The 14,503-nt window shown below is 53.1% G+C and overlaps 5 protein-coding genes across 5 annotated transcripts; 4 read left to right on the top strand and 1 right to left on the bottom strand.

The window, feature by feature from the left end:
• Positions 1–497: 497 nt before the first annotated feature.
• J4E84_001012 (uncharacterized protein) lies at positions 498–1,317 on the bottom strand (the record flags this gene model as incomplete). The annotated part of the gene is made up of 2 exons (XM_049383646.1): positions 498–795; positions 848–1,317. 2 exons carry the CDS (start codon positions 1,315–1,317, stop codon positions 498–500), a joined length of 768 nt encoding a protein of 255 aa, XP_049249164.1.
• A 2,583-nt stretch (positions 1,318–3,900) lies between these two features.
• J4E84_001011 (uncharacterized protein) lies at positions 3,901–4,678 on the top strand (the record flags this gene model as incomplete). The annotated part of the gene is made up of 2 exons (XM_049383645.1): positions 3,901–3,956; positions 4,009–4,678. 2 exons carry the CDS (start codon positions 3,901–3,903, stop codon positions 4,676–4,678), a joined length of 726 nt encoding a protein of 241 aa, XP_049249163.1.
• Positions 4,679–5,632: 954 nt separating this feature from the next.
• J4E84_001010 (uncharacterized protein) lies at positions 5,633–7,971 on the top strand (the record flags this gene model as incomplete). The annotated part of the gene is made up of 2 exons (XM_049383644.1): positions 5,633–6,060; positions 6,114–7,971. The coding sequence occupies 2 exons, from the start codon at positions 5,633–5,635 to the stop codon at positions 7,969–7,971; spliced, it is 2,286 nt and encodes a 761-aa protein (XP_049249162.1).
• A 636-nt stretch (positions 7,972–8,607) lies between these two features.
• On the top strand, positions 8,608–10,061 carry J4E84_001009 (uncharacterized protein; the record flags this gene model as incomplete). Its single annotated transcript, XM_049383643.1, has 2 exons — positions 8,608–8,946; positions 8,997–10,061. The coding sequence occupies 2 exons, from the start codon at positions 8,608–8,610 to the stop codon at positions 10,059–10,061; spliced, it is 1,404 nt and encodes a 467-aa protein (XP_049249161.1).
• Positions 10,062–11,810: 1,749 nt separating this feature from the next.
• Positions 11,811–12,776, top strand: J4E84_001008 (uncharacterized protein; the record flags this gene model as incomplete). The annotated part of the gene is made up of 2 exons (XM_049383642.1): positions 11,811–12,707; positions 12,762–12,776. The coding sequence occupies 2 exons, from the start codon at positions 11,811–11,813 to the stop codon at positions 12,774–12,776; spliced, it is 912 nt and encodes a 303-aa protein (XP_049249160.1).
• Between the last annotated feature and the right edge of the window lie 1,727 nt (positions 12,777–14,503).

Raw genomic sequence — 14,503 nt, 5'->3', positions numbered from 1 at the left:
GTGACACACCACGGCGTTTCTAAAATGTGGGACGGCTGGGCGCGTCAATGATGCAAGGTCTTGGTTTGTGCGGGGTCAAAGCGCCGTCAGGGGCGGCAGGAACAACCGACCGCGGCTTCGCGAGCAGCTGCCGCGTGAAACCAAGGGGGCTGGTTTCAGATATGACGGCACCCCATCGTGGATACATCCATCTTCACACCTCATTCAAAGAAAACATCCAACACCCTGGAGCCTACATTGACGTTAGGTCACCCACTTTGCACGTTTCTACATTGATGTAGGCGGCAAACCTGTTCAGTTTTCTTCTGTGTAAGATGTTCTCGCGAACGTGCTCTAGGTATCTGTAGGTGTAAACTGAGGGCGGTATTCACGATGAAGAGAAGCTTGGGAGTGCACATTGGTACATGAATATCTATACCTTGGTAATTTGGAGCCTATTCAACCATCCTTGAACATCTTCCACCACCATTCATGCCTCTCACAATTCTACTCCTTGTTCAACCACCGGAGGAACAGTACTGGGCCTTGGATCTCATACCCTCGAAAGGGCTCCGCTCCAGCGCGCGAATCTTCTCCACACACGCCTTGCAGGCCAGGGCCTCACAACCAGGACATCTCATGCCGCCGGTGTGAACGGCCATGCAGAAGACACAATAGTCATCACCGCCAACCTGAAGACGCCATGCCGTGCTCTTGTAGATGCACGTCTGTTGGCCGCAGGGGTGCGACATCTGCACGATCATGCCGTGTGCCTTCGCGCCAGGCTTAGGAGTCGGAGGCCCACCCTCGAACGCACTGAGAAGAACATTAGCAAAGATCAGGTTTGGACATGATGGATCCTACATACCTCTCATAGGCTTCAGGGTGCCTCGTGCGGTAGGCGGCGTCCTTCTCCTGCCATGCGGTATACTCCTTGCCCAGGTAGTACTGCCAGCTTGCCTCGTATGGCTTGCGGAACGGCTTCTGAGGCGGCGGGCTTGCTCTACCGGACTCGTATGCTCTACCAGCCTCGTAGTTGGCAGGGCCTTTGCCACCGAAGTTCTCGTTACCGGTATCATGTTTCGTCTGCTCAGTGGGAGCGCTAGTCTGGTACTTGTTACGCATGTAGGTGCGGTCGTATTCGGTGCGGTACTCGGTGTTGGTGAGCTGCTCGAAAGCTTCGCGAACGCGGCGGAAGACATCGGCATCTGCTACACCGGACTTGTCGGGGTGATGTGTCTTGGCAAGTTCACGGAATGCCTTCTTGATGGCATCAGTGGAAGCGCCAAGCTGGAGACCGAGGTCCGCGTAGTAGTCTTTGAAGGTGTTAGTGGCCATCGCGAAAGGTATTAGCAAAGAAAAGAGGTTCAGCGAAGAGGTTCAGCGAAGAGGTTCAGCAAAACGATGAGGCTCAGCGAAGCAGTGAGGTATCAAGAGCTTGGTCAAAGTAGAGAGACGAGGCTGAAGATCGATCGAGAGTGACCCGGTTATCTGGTCTATCTCCCGCTGCGATGGTCCTTTTGGTCCGCTTGCCTCAATACGGATAGTTGCCTGTCAGGCACCTACGATTACAAACAGTCACGTCTCTATTTCCGGCAGGTGCGCCATCTCTAGGTGACTGAGAATACCATGAAGGAGAATCTGAGGCTCTCATTGGCTGCGCGGCCGGAAATACAGGCTACGATGGTTGTACAGACGACGAGATTTGAGCAGAATGGCGCAATTTTGAACCGGAGAGAAGCTCCGTGTAGGCGCTATTGACTCAAGTGGGATAATGGTATTGTGGGTATACAAACGGTCGTGATGCCGAGGCACTAACCGAAGGGTTCATGCCATACTGGCATACCTCAACATATGGAGCTCATCTACTCCAACGTGGACGTCGCGCTGTCGCTACCCCTTTCTACTTCTGATCAGACTACGTAGGTAGGTACCTGATCGCTCGCAGTCGACGCACCATCCCAAAGTCTTCAGTGTGAAGTCTCTATCAGCTCCCAACTTATCTAGATAGCCAGGTTATCTCGGACTGCCCTGCTCAATCTCCGCAGTCAGCATCACACGCCAGGCGACCCTTCCATCTGCGCGTTGAACATTTGTACTCGCGTTTGCTCGGCTCACATTACTTTGCGTCCTTCAACTTCATGCACCGCTCCTTGTTGTTCAAACTGCTAGCATAAAGGATGTCGGACTCATGTTTGTCTGTTGTGGGTTGGACGCGATTAGGCCAGGGCTGCACGATATTATGGTCTTTCTTCATCTTCAGACCAGAGGACTCCACACTCTGCACAACCCCCACAATCTCCTCGGACCGATTGAAGAATTAGGCACAGTCCTTGCGCATTGAGTAGTCCTGTCCATTCCTTAGGCCGAAGTCGCAATAGATAATAACATCAGTGCGGCAATAGGTGGGTAGGCTTGCATTTGCGTCCTGTATGAGCCACATCTGCTTCGCTCAATTTGATGTCTTGCTCGTGGTCGACTTGGTATGTCGAATTCACGAAGAGCATGAGAAGTGTGGCTATGGGTGATTGCGTCTTTGGCTTGGGCAGTGGAGAGAAGATCTCGAGACATTCTTGTGGGCCGATGTATTTCATACCGCGATAAGCAGCGACGATCACACAAGACGATGTATACTTTGGATTTGATCACTCGGCGTACATTAAGAAGACCCCTTAGGGGCACAAGCCCTCTTTTGCGGCAATGAAGGTGCTCGTAGAAGATTCTAGATATACGTTGAGTAGATCAGTCTTTACGTGAGAGTGATGCGGCGCGTAAGTAGGTATGTTTGTCGGTCTACGAACAGGTGATTTACGTCACACTATTGTCTCTCGTGACTCTCATCAAACTTATTGGGCTTTATCAGTGGCGCTCTTAATCTTCCTGCATAATGTGTACCCATCGCTCGACTTTCCCATCTGATTTCCGCTAAGTGGTCTTCTCCATGTCTTCACCTACTTCATTGACAAATGGTCGCTCCATGTCTGCACCTACTTTATTGACGAATGGTCACTCCATGCCTCTCGCAGTGCAACCATTGCCCGAAACGGCGGTACAAAAATGGGTTGTGTGTCGCCGCATACCCCCGTATCACTTTACTCTGGGTTTCACCGGCATACGATGCATCGATCAGCATGCCTTGATACATCAGAGTACGTTTACAGAATGTGTCTGTAATGATCTTGGCACAGCGATAAGCGAAGCAAATCGAAGGGCAGCAAATTGCGTCGCAAGTCAAAATGCGGGCTGGGTCAATGACGTCTCCCTAGATGGAACGCATTACTGGATATGGAATCACGCTCAGCTAAGGAACTTTGATAACTTCATAGCGGTATACTACGTTGAGGGCCCGGTCGATGAATTGTGACCGAAGGTGCTGTTATGGGAATATCACACTCGCTGGTAATCTTATACTCAGGCGTCTGAGACGAAGATCAATCCGGAGACCACGATTGCGATCTAGAACTTCGCTGGATAGGGAAAGGAAGGATATAGCAGTACTCTATCAGTAAAGCGAAAATATCATCTGGTGAGGTTCCCGCACACGGGTACTAGACTCAGACTCATACGTTGCAGTCTATAATTTTCGTCCTCGTTTCGTTTTGCGCATGCATCCTAGGTACCGTCGTGACTTGGAAACTGCCAAGTGAACATGTACTCAGGCCGCTCGCCGCTAATAGAGACGACGGATTACAGCACATCGACCCTGTAGCTCACAACACCTAGAGCGCGGTGATTACTGAAAGAGCGTAATTGTAGCGAATGACGTACTGGAAGAAAGGGAAAGAAAAGGTTCCGTGCGCCACAACGTGACTAAACCGGGCAAACGATTTTGCAGTTATTCCCAAGATACTCCGCCCGTCCTCCTTGATCGCACACAGAACCCTTTCGATCAAACAGGACCAAACAAGTATCTCCTTCGCCATGGCCGACAAGCGACTCCTCTTAGAATTCCTCAAGGCGCAGGATGCGTTGAGAGAGTAAAAGCCCCACTATCAAATTCTTCGTCTTCATCTAACACATATCCAATAGGCCACCTGCTATGGTCACTTTCCTCCACCGCCAGCCAAACAGTGGAGATGTCGCACAAGCAGAACTATGTCGAGATATCGTTTTCGAACGCTCAGCAAAGATTGCCCAACAGTGCAAGACGATCCGCGAAGACAAGGTGGACATGAGAAGCCGGCCGCCAGGTCTCATCAGTGACTACATCGTCCTCCTTCGCGACAACAAGCCTCCCCGACGACAGTTTCCGACTGCTGGCGACCAAACCATGGACGCTTTCGCCAGGCTTCGCTACATCATGTTGAGCAGTCTTTACCTCTTCTCCGTGGAAATGGAAGACTCTATCTCCGCTCAGATCGTCTTTCGCGCTATTGTAGACAACTTCCACTTTATCTGGCCGAATGGCTTCCGATACCACCCTGGGCCTGACGTGATCAACCATGTCTATTACTACACTCGGGCTTGGGACCCCTTGCGCTATTTCCTAGCAGACTGCTACGTTGACTTCGCCAACATCAAGTGGTATATCCCCCACCGGAACTTCCACAAGGACTTCATGGCCAACGTCTCATTGGGCCATTCGAGGCGTCGTAGCCTTGCACATGGCCCTTCCAGAACTGCTGCCCCGCGGAACTACATCTTCCCCCAGCAGCTCACCCAGACCGCATCCAACTCCGCTAGGAAGTCTACAAGGTAAGCACTTGTGAGGCTTATAGAACGAGTAGAGAGCTAACAAGACGACTAGGCACGGTAGGAAGGGTCTTGGACGGCGCAGGGTGTCGATGTAATTGTCGCAGAAGCATGTCGGTCCGATTGGGGAACCTCAGCAGACCAGAGGTGGGTATCATGGGGTCTTGAGACTGACGGCTTGGGTCGGGAAATAGATGTAGCGGTCAACAGAGGTACAGCATGTAGCCAAATATGCATACACAAAGACACTGCTCCAATGTGCAATTGACTAGCGTCCATGTCTCTTTCCCAGGATACCTGGGTAGCAAGCGACGAGTTCCAGTTCCCCTATAGCAAGCATCAAAATCGCCTCATTTCTGTCGTCCTCGTACCCATTGGTCGTATTGCTGAATCCTTGGAATGTAGCTCGCCGTGTCGATATGGAAGCTTCTCGTGCACAGCGCAGTTCACGTGCGCGAAGGCGAGGTCGCAGCTCTGCATTTCCCACTTGGGCGAGCTCACGCCTTTCGTGAAAGTGAGGCAAGAATCCTGGAATGAAAGTTGATAGATGGAGATGATGGCTGTACACGCGCTGCTGCGATAACCGACAGCTTCGCGATGTTGTCACTGGGTGACGTCGCGGATGATCAGGGAGATCTCGCCCGATCACGTTAGCGTGAAACTTCACTTGCGGACCCTTCAACCGGCGCAGCGCCATGCTTTCTTTTCTCACCTTATCGGCAGCCACGCAAAACCCTCAATCGTGACGAGACTACCTGCCCGAAAACATTGAACGACTTTAAATCCATTTGTCGCGACGCGCGAAGCGCATTGAAGTTCGACAGACGGCAGCACCCTCCGCCAGTCACGCTCCAGACGTGAGGCTTATCTACTTCTGTCTCGCTGCCGCAACCCCCGGAAGGACCCGCTCTTTTTTGTGCAGCCTGAGGAAACCTCACTACCGCTATTACTTAAGTCTCATATGTCAGGCCCAACATCAAACCCAGACTGGAACAGAAGCGGCAGTCCTGCCTACGGCACGTTCACTCGGCCACCGTTCAATCCGAATCCCACCAAAAGCCACGACAGTAATGACAGTGCTGTTGCACCCTCCAGCAATGGTGGTGAGGAGGTCTCACCGAAGCGTCGGCCTTCGCCTCAGCGGAAGCCATCAAAACACATCGAATTCAGAAAGTACCTGAAGCGCCCTCATATGATGGAGACGCAGAGGACGCTGAGCGATGCATTACGATCGGCAAAGAACAGGGAGGAGCAGGAGACTTTACTTCCCGAGGAGGACTACGCTGGATCTGATGGGTGCTTCAATGGACAGGGTGAGCCTATGATTCCTAGAACAGCCAGTACGCCTGGTTTGAACAACAACACAAGGACATATTTCAATATCCACAGGTAGGTCAGCGCTGTTGATGTGAATCGCACCGCAGATACTGACCATATTCTAGGATACGACGTCTCGTCTTGGCTGTCATCGAAGATCCGTACACAGTGGATCAGCTGCGAGAGCCTCGTATGAACGTTCTCATTGTAAAACCACTGGTTGACCGTCTTTACGATGAAGACGACATATCCATCGTGTACTGTCTCCTCGTCAATCGCATGCAGTTTCTTCGAGAACAGCAATTCCAGCAACATCATCAAACTGTCGATTTGACGCGTGCCAACCTTTGCGAGCTAGTCGCCATGAAGGTGCTGCGACGACACGACGAAGAGTCTACGGGTAAAGCTGGCCTACTACTCTTAGCACAGATCATGGTCGCTCCGTTCCAGCCGTTCCAAGGCGCGCCCGAAGAGCGTTGTCCACCGCGACACATATCAGAGTACCAGGGCCAGGGTGACAATGAGGGTAAATTGACGGCGCTGGAAGTGGCTATCGTCTCCGAAAGCAAGGTCCTACTAGCTGGCTCCGCAAGCCAAAAGGTCATTGACGCTATCTATCGGGGACGAATCGTATATACTCCAACCGTCTACATGGATATCATACCGGATCACTACAAGTATAAGCCCATCTCGCTTTACGATCCACGCAAAGCACCGACACTCAATCAGTATCGCCTCATGGTACCGAGGACGCGCAACATCATCGAGGTTGTACAGTTCTTCATACTACTCGCACTATACTGCTGGTGTATGACCATGCGACAAGATCACTACTTGACTATTGCCGAGATCACATTCTTACTCTACGGCAGCGGCTGGGTACTAGACGAACTCATATCATGCCTCGAGCACGGTTGGGAGGTACATACACAAGAACTTTGGGCTTTCCTGGACGTCACATTCGCCGGCATATTTCTCATCTATCTCGGCATGCGGTGCCATGGGTGGATAACGAATCAAGATGAAACGGGTAGACAAGCCCTTGACGTTCTTGCTGTCGCATCCCCAATATTGTTCCCACGTATCGCATTCAACCTTATGCCCGAGAACATGCTGTTCATTGCTCTGAGGGCGATGGTCAAGGAGTTCACAGCACTGAGTCTGATCGCTGTATGGTGCTTTGGCGGCTTCCTCTTGGCGCTCAAATGGCTGAGCATCAGCAACCCGGAAGTCGGCTACGAAGACTCACCAAACTCCATCACTATCTCCAAATGGATGCTATGGATCTGGTTCGGTCTGGATGGCCAAGGCATCGATGAAGCTCCTGGGTTCCATGAGATTCTCGGTCCTACCCTGATGGTGATCTATGCTTTCCTGGGTAACACGCTATTCTTGACAGTCCTCGTCTCGATTCTGTCCAATACGTTCAGCAAGATCGCAGCAGATGCGACGGCCGAAATCCAATTCCGCCGCGCCGTGCTCACTTTCGAAGGTGTCAAGTCCGATTCGCTATTCGCCTACCGCCCACCCCTTAACCTATTGGCGTTCATCATTCTACTCCCTCTCAAGTTCATACTTTCGCCCCGCTGGTTCCACAAGATCAACGTCTCAGCGATACGTATCTCGAACTTCCCTATTCTCCTCGCCATCAACTACTATGAGCGTAGGTATCTGTGGAAGCCCCGTCGCCACCTCAGCATCAACGGCCCTGGACCCTCCAAACGCACAACATGGCTACAAGACATCGGTTTCTGGAGGAGCTGGAAGCAATTGAGTCCACACGCTGATTTGCAGGCCGTGTTTGAAGAGGAGCCACCAGAGGACGTAGTGCATAGAATCGAAGAGGAGGATGACCTTGAAGACGCTATCCTCGAAAACAGTTTCGCAGCGAATGCCATGGGTACTCGTAGTGTGAGTCCAGGAAGTGCAATGACGGGAAGAAGGAGGAGGTTGAGTAGTGTGTGGCCAGGACCGGGCGCTTAGGAAGGGTTTCGGCGGTCTACACGCTAGATCATGCCCTGGAGGTTCGCAGCTGTTTTTCCCAGACTATAACGACTTTCGGTACCTCGTATCACCCCATCAATCCAAATCGTACATCTTGATCAATGAGCATGTGTGTTATCGCCTATCAGTCGCTTGTCTATTGGGCCCGTCGCGATGCAGCACCCCACTCCGTACTAACGCCGAGATCCGCACCCAACGTCAAGCTATTACCCCCAGCTTATTGCGCATCGAGCCCGTTCGAGATAGCATCGCGACGATAGTATATCTTATTACCCCCAGGATACCACTCAACTGAACCTCTGACCATCCGCGGCCTTGCAAAACCGTGCTCCTGTTCGACGAAGCTGCGCGGCCGATCCGCACCGCACATTCTTTCTCCGGCGGCTAACGCCTACGGCCGATAAGCACCACCACAACAAAGTGAGGGAAAGATTCTATCTGGTCTTGCGCCGAGAAGGAGGAGATTGACTCACAACTGGGTGCCTGATCTAGAAAATCTATGCGACGGTGTTGATTCAGGATATATAAAGCGCTCCGACAGCTTAATCAAAAGAGTAACAACATCAACACCAGCTATCTCGGACACTCAATCTGAACACCGCCTCAAGTTCCAAGATGGCGGACATCAACCCGCTCCCCTTCTACCCGCTCCCTTCACGGGCCTCCCTATTATCACAATTCTTGGGCCAAAAGCTCAAAGACCTTCCCACACCAGCCATCGTGCTCGACCGCGCCATTATACGACGAAACTGCGATGCGATGCTCAACATTTGTGCGGAGCTCAAAGTAGGGTTTCGCGCCCACGTCAAAAGCCACAAGACGCTTGAGCTTTCTCAGATGCAAGTAGGCGTGGAGCAGAGCCAACCGGCGAATTTCATCGTTAGTACGATTGCGGAGGCGGAGAATTTGTTGCCGTACTTGTGCTATGCGCAGGGTGTGGGAAGGGAAGCTACTGTATGTCTTATATCACAATAAAGAAGGCACCACTGACGTTTGCTCTCAAGGTACTTTACGGTGTACCGGTCCCTCAATCTGGTATCCCGCGTCTCATTTCCCTGGCCTCAACATTGCAGCCGAGATCTGTCAGTGTCATCATCGACAACGAGGCGGCTTTTCTCAAGTTCCACGAGCGAGTCGCTGCCTCTGACACGGTGCTGGAGATAGGAGTCTTCATCAAAATCGACACGGGCTATGAACGCGCTGGCATCAAGACTTCCTCTCCGGCTTTCCCATCGCTTGTCAAGACAGTAGTAGAGAAGAGCCAGGAGCCAACTTCTGGATGCTTCCTGCAAGGGTTCTACTCGCATTTCGGACACTCGTATGGGGGATCCTCAGAAGATGATGCCGCTAATGGTCTAATCGAGGAACTGGCGGGCTTAGAAACAGCAATCAAGGCTGTCCCAGAGAGCTTTGATGGAAAGTTGGTACTGAGTGTGGGCGCAACACCCACCGCGACAGCAGCACAGAACATGCTGTCCAGCTCCAGCCCCAAAGTCCAAGAGTTCCAAGACGTGCTCCGACGTCTGCAGAAAGACCACGTTGTCGAGCTGCATGCAGGGGTATACCCGCTGCTAGACTGCCAACAAGTCGCAACACATGCTAGGCCATCGACTTCATCTAGTGGAGCCACGTCGTCCTTCCAGCCTCTCTCCAAATCTAACATTGGTATCCGGATGTTGCTCGAAGTAACAAGTGTATACAATGAGCGATCGAAGCCTGAAGCTCTAGTATCCGCTGGCTCTCTAGCGATGGGTCGCGAACCTTGCAAGTCCTACCCGGGATGGGGTATTGTCACGCCTGCACTAGGCAATGCTTCCGCTAAGCACATATACGACGAGCGAGAGGGAAAGACGGGATGGATCGTTGGACGCATCAGCCAAGAGCATGGTATCTTGACCTGGGAGGGCGATAGGAGCGAATGTAACGAGTTGACGATCGGGGATAAGGTTATGGTTTGGCCAAACCATGCTTGTGTGACTGGCGCTGGGTTCGGGTGGTATCTTGTGGTCGACTCGGACGCGGGTGGAGATACGGTCGTGGATGTCTGGGCCCGATGGAGGGGCTGGTAATCGGACATAGGCGTGGGTGGAGGCGTTATGATCGCTCGATATTACTCGGCTTCCGATGCTATAACCCATGTCAATATAGTTGTAAGAGAACCCCATTCATAGATCCAAAGCGATGCTGGGTGATGGGACTTGTATGCCCTCGTATTGTCTGACCTCAACCGGCGTCGTCTCGACTCTGCGCTGCCAGTATCGCGCGTGGATGGCAACAACTCAAAAAGTAACGAGTCTGGCGTCTCCAATTGCCCAATCTGCGCGTGTAGTTTGATGACTTTGACTTTGCTCACACTCCGAGTTGACATTCCTGCAGGCTTGTACGACTCGCGCAGCATCTGGTCCTGGCGCTGTCGGCAAGAAAAGCCGCTGACGACTTCCGCCAGTATTGTCCTGCCCATCGCGTATGTGTGCGCGGATCGTTCTGCAGTCTTCAAACCCATCTGATCCGATCCGGGATGAGTCGCATTTCGCGGCGTATAATGTCCGGCACAGCTACATCTCGTTCGTCGGGTTCGGGTTGCGGCGGCGGGATGGGAGGACACGAGTTTCGTGGTTTGCTACTGTAGCGTTGCAAGAGTGTAGTTCGCGCCGTTGTTTCTTGTAACGTTGGTCTGCATCTTGATCAAACTTTCTATTGTTGGTGGCTGCCAGCCGCTCTCTAGCCCAGCGCCAGAAGCATGTTGCACGGGTTGGTAGATGGAAGAAGTGATGGTCGCTGGGTGAAGCTTGCCGATCGCGTGCACTGTGATTGGATGCTCGTGATCCGTAATATGCTTGCCAGGCACAAGCACAAGTTTGTAGTTATGCGCGTGCATCCCAAAGCTTGGGATCCATAGCTTCCCGCGGAGATCGGCCAGGAACCGTGGCGCTTGGTAAACTCACGTTGGAGCCCATTCATGACGTCTGCTATGGGTTGCGCCATTTGGCAGCTAAAACATCAATCGGGATATGATAAGCCTCGGCACTTGACCTGGCCGAGTTGGAAAACGGCGACATGGCGGGATCGTCGCTCAGGGCAGCCATAAGAAAGCTTGGGGGCGTTCCTGGGTGTGTTGCTGGCGGCTGCAATGCGTCTTCTAGCGCACACAGTGAGGATGCCACGGCCAAAATGCCAAACCGCCAAATCACCTGCTCGACACGTTGCAGCCAGCTAAAGGCCGCGGGCGGTCTAGAAAACGGATATCTGTAGTAAAGGGCGCCGCTGGGGATAGGCACTGCCAAAGTTTATTCTTGTTTGAGGCTTGCCCGTCTGTTCCTAGTCGTGAAGGCTGTATGGTGGAGAGTAGCCATGGCTTCCCCGCCCTGCCTCTGGATACCAACCGTCTCGGGCACTAAGGAATCCGCCAGCCTGCTTGCGGGCAAGCCTCCTGCACTACCTGCAGACCTCCTGGCGACCAGAAACCCCCCGTCTCTGTGCCAGATCCCAGGCTGATCTGTGACCTGTGACCTGATGACTGACGAACCGAAGGGGTCCTTGAACCTTGGGACCGTGTCCAGTCTTCCTTCCGCCATCTCCGGCACCTTCAACATTTCCATCCCCTGCGGCGTAGACTCTGCACACACAATGCCATCCTGCACCATGCGTCTTTAAGAAGGCCCGACGACGATACACCCTCCAGCGCCCCGGCCTCGACAACCCAGTGTTTCGTGCTTATGCACAGCCCATATCCTTGAACTGCGAGTTTGGGCTTGCATTGGCTTTGGCTTCTGTAGCACCATAATCCGAGCTGGAGTAGCATCCACTCGCTACTCGCCATGGTTCCTTTTCGACGCTTATCGCAGAGGGGCCGTCGCAGCTTCGACAACCGCGACTCCTACGAATGGCAAGACGAGCGAGACAAACGCATCATGACGGCCACCTTCCCCATACACCCTCTCTCCTCCATGCAGGCGCCCTTTGAGGAGTCGATGCTCGACGCCACTGGCGAAACGGGGCACGTTCCCTTCGCCATTCCCAAGAAGAGCGTGAAGACGCGACAGCAAATGCTGTGCAGAGAGGAGAATGCCTCTGAGCCCTCGTGGAACTTCACATACAACTGCCACTGGAGGAGCAACGCAAAGGGCAAATTTCATCCCCTAACAAAGACGGTCGCGCAGATCATCTTTGGTGTCCACCTGCTGCATCAGCATCTGGAAAAGTCCGTCGCCGATGTCGCCGACATATTGCTCAAGCATGTCAATGAGCTCGACAGTTTTCTGCAGCGGGCGAATGAAGACCTTGAAAGCAGCATGAAGGACATGCTGTTCCGGCATAAATGTCTAAAGGTGCCCATGGAACACGTAAACGAATTCGATCGCCTCCTCGAAGACCGCTCATACCGCGCCCAACTCCTCGACGGCAACATCGTAATCGAACGCACCATTGGGCGCATGTCGCAACTGCTCAACGACTACCTGATCGACATCAACGTATTTCGCGAAGCCAACCAGGAGCTCGATCTCTACCTAGGCGATGTGGGAGACGAATGGACATACCGCAATGAGGATATTGGGCGCATATATTCAGCCATGTGTGGCAACACCGGAGGCTGGTCGCAATTCTTGCAAAGCCTCGTAGCAAAGGCTGAAAGGCTGGGCGTTGTGCTCGTACAGGTCAGCAGCTATTGCAATGAGATCGAGAAGCGGTGTGGCGCTGCAAGTCGCCGAAGTTTGGTATGTTCGCTGCCAAAATCCGCTTCGAACCCGCTTCGTGGGCTATGTTCTCAGCTGGAGCTTCGCTAACAGCCCTAGATTGCGACACGTACATCTTCACGAAATTCGTCCAATTCGCGCGAGGCACGCCCATTTCGAAACTTTGCCAACAACAAACCTCTTCCAACCCCCCCGCCCGAACGTCCGCCATTCATGAGCGCATCATCATCTGGTAGGGAGACGCCTGCCAGCTTTGGCACACCCCAGCGACATTCGACTTTACGAGCGAGGCCGCAGCAGCAACAGCATCAACAGCAGCAGCAGCAGCCCGAGATCACAAACGCATCCGATTCCACCACAGAGACGCCCAAACGGAGCGAAGACTCGTCTTCTGCATCTGCCGTTTCCAACACAGACGTCGATGTACGACGTCAGGCAAATCAGTCCGGGTACTACCGTGATGCCTGGCGCAACGACGAGCAACGTGACGGAGCGACACCGCATGCAGAGTCTAGTCGTGCAACACATGTTCCGGGGCACCAGCATAAAGTGTCTTCGCCATCTAACCTATCTGCAGAGGAAAGCGCATCAGCACCGAAACGCATGTCGGCGAAACCACAAAACGGAGAATACAGTCCGCCTTTGACGGGCAAAGATTCGGCATATTGTTCTGTGTCGGGCGCCTCAGCCGTGTCACCGGGCTACGCATCGCCACGCTCCGTGTCCTCCATGTCCTCGCGACAAACTGCCCAATTTGGTCTTTTCCCTAGTCGAAACTTGAGCACGCCGAAAGGTTCCATGTCGAGTCGACTAGGTGCCAGCTCTCCTACGTTCAATCGTCCTGAGCAAACCCCTAAGGCTGCGGACATGCCAAGCCGGCCACCAACCTCTCTGTCCACGTTCTCAGATGTCTCGACTAAGCGACTTTCCAAGCGAAGTAGCTTCTCATCTCTCAAACGGCTATTCACCAAGAAGAAATCTGGCGATATAGGTCCTATCGCCGAGTGATACCCTCTAGTTTGATCTTTGTTATCCCTTGTCCCGTCCTTGGTCCTCTTGTCTGGCGTTGCAAGGCTATATACCCCTTTGACTTTGCGTTTCTGTGTATTACGCAATCCAAATCTCATAGTCTTTGCCGTGGTTCTGCCCAGCGTTCTCGATGGCTTCCTGGGGCTTTCGCATGTATATATTTTCGCCCTGGTAGATGTAACGCGGTAACGAGCAACGTGTAATGTCTTTAACTTCGTGTGCGGACGTCATCGCGGCAGAAGGCGCCGTCGTGCGGAGGACGTCGGTGATGCGGTGGACTGGTGTGCTTGCTGGGGGCAGTTTCGGAGCGGGTTGCTGTTGGATGCTGCGTTGTCCTGCGCATGGTGGGCAGCTGGGGTGCGAGAAGGAGCAGCGAAGAGCTGCTGGCTGTTGGCTGCCGGTTTGGCGCCACGGGTGGTAGGCCCGCCGTAGGGGTAGGTGTGGGAAAGCTGTACGCACAAGTAGGTAGGGACCATTCTCATATGCATCTCTGCTACTGACCCTTTCTGTATCGTCTCTGTATTCCTTCTGTGTCTGATGTCTCTGCCTTCCTCTGCGAGATGCTGGCGGGGTAGGGGTAGCCTTTGCCGTAATGGACGTGAAGGAGGCGCGAGTCTCGCTATCAAAACAACGTCTCCGCCGAGCTCCCTCCGTCTCCTCTACCTTGCCCCCACCCACAACAGCACCACACTCGACAGCTTTCTCCTTTTGGCGGAGATGTTGGCGAGGGTTGTGTAAAGGTCACCCGCTCTTGTCTTTCTTGGATACTCGCCGCCTTGTGCAGTATC

Source organism: Alternaria hordeiaustralica (genome assembly GCF_023758085.1).
Source record: "Alternaria hordeiaustralica strain BMP 2776 chromosome Unknown scaffold_1, whole genome shotgun sequence".
Lineage (NCBI taxonomy): Eukaryota > Fungi > Ascomycota > Dothideomycetes > Pleosporales > Pleosporaceae > Alternaria > Alternaria hordeiaustralica.
Note: the sequence above shows the minus strand (reverse complement) of the source record. Positions and strands in the feature narration are given on the sequence as shown.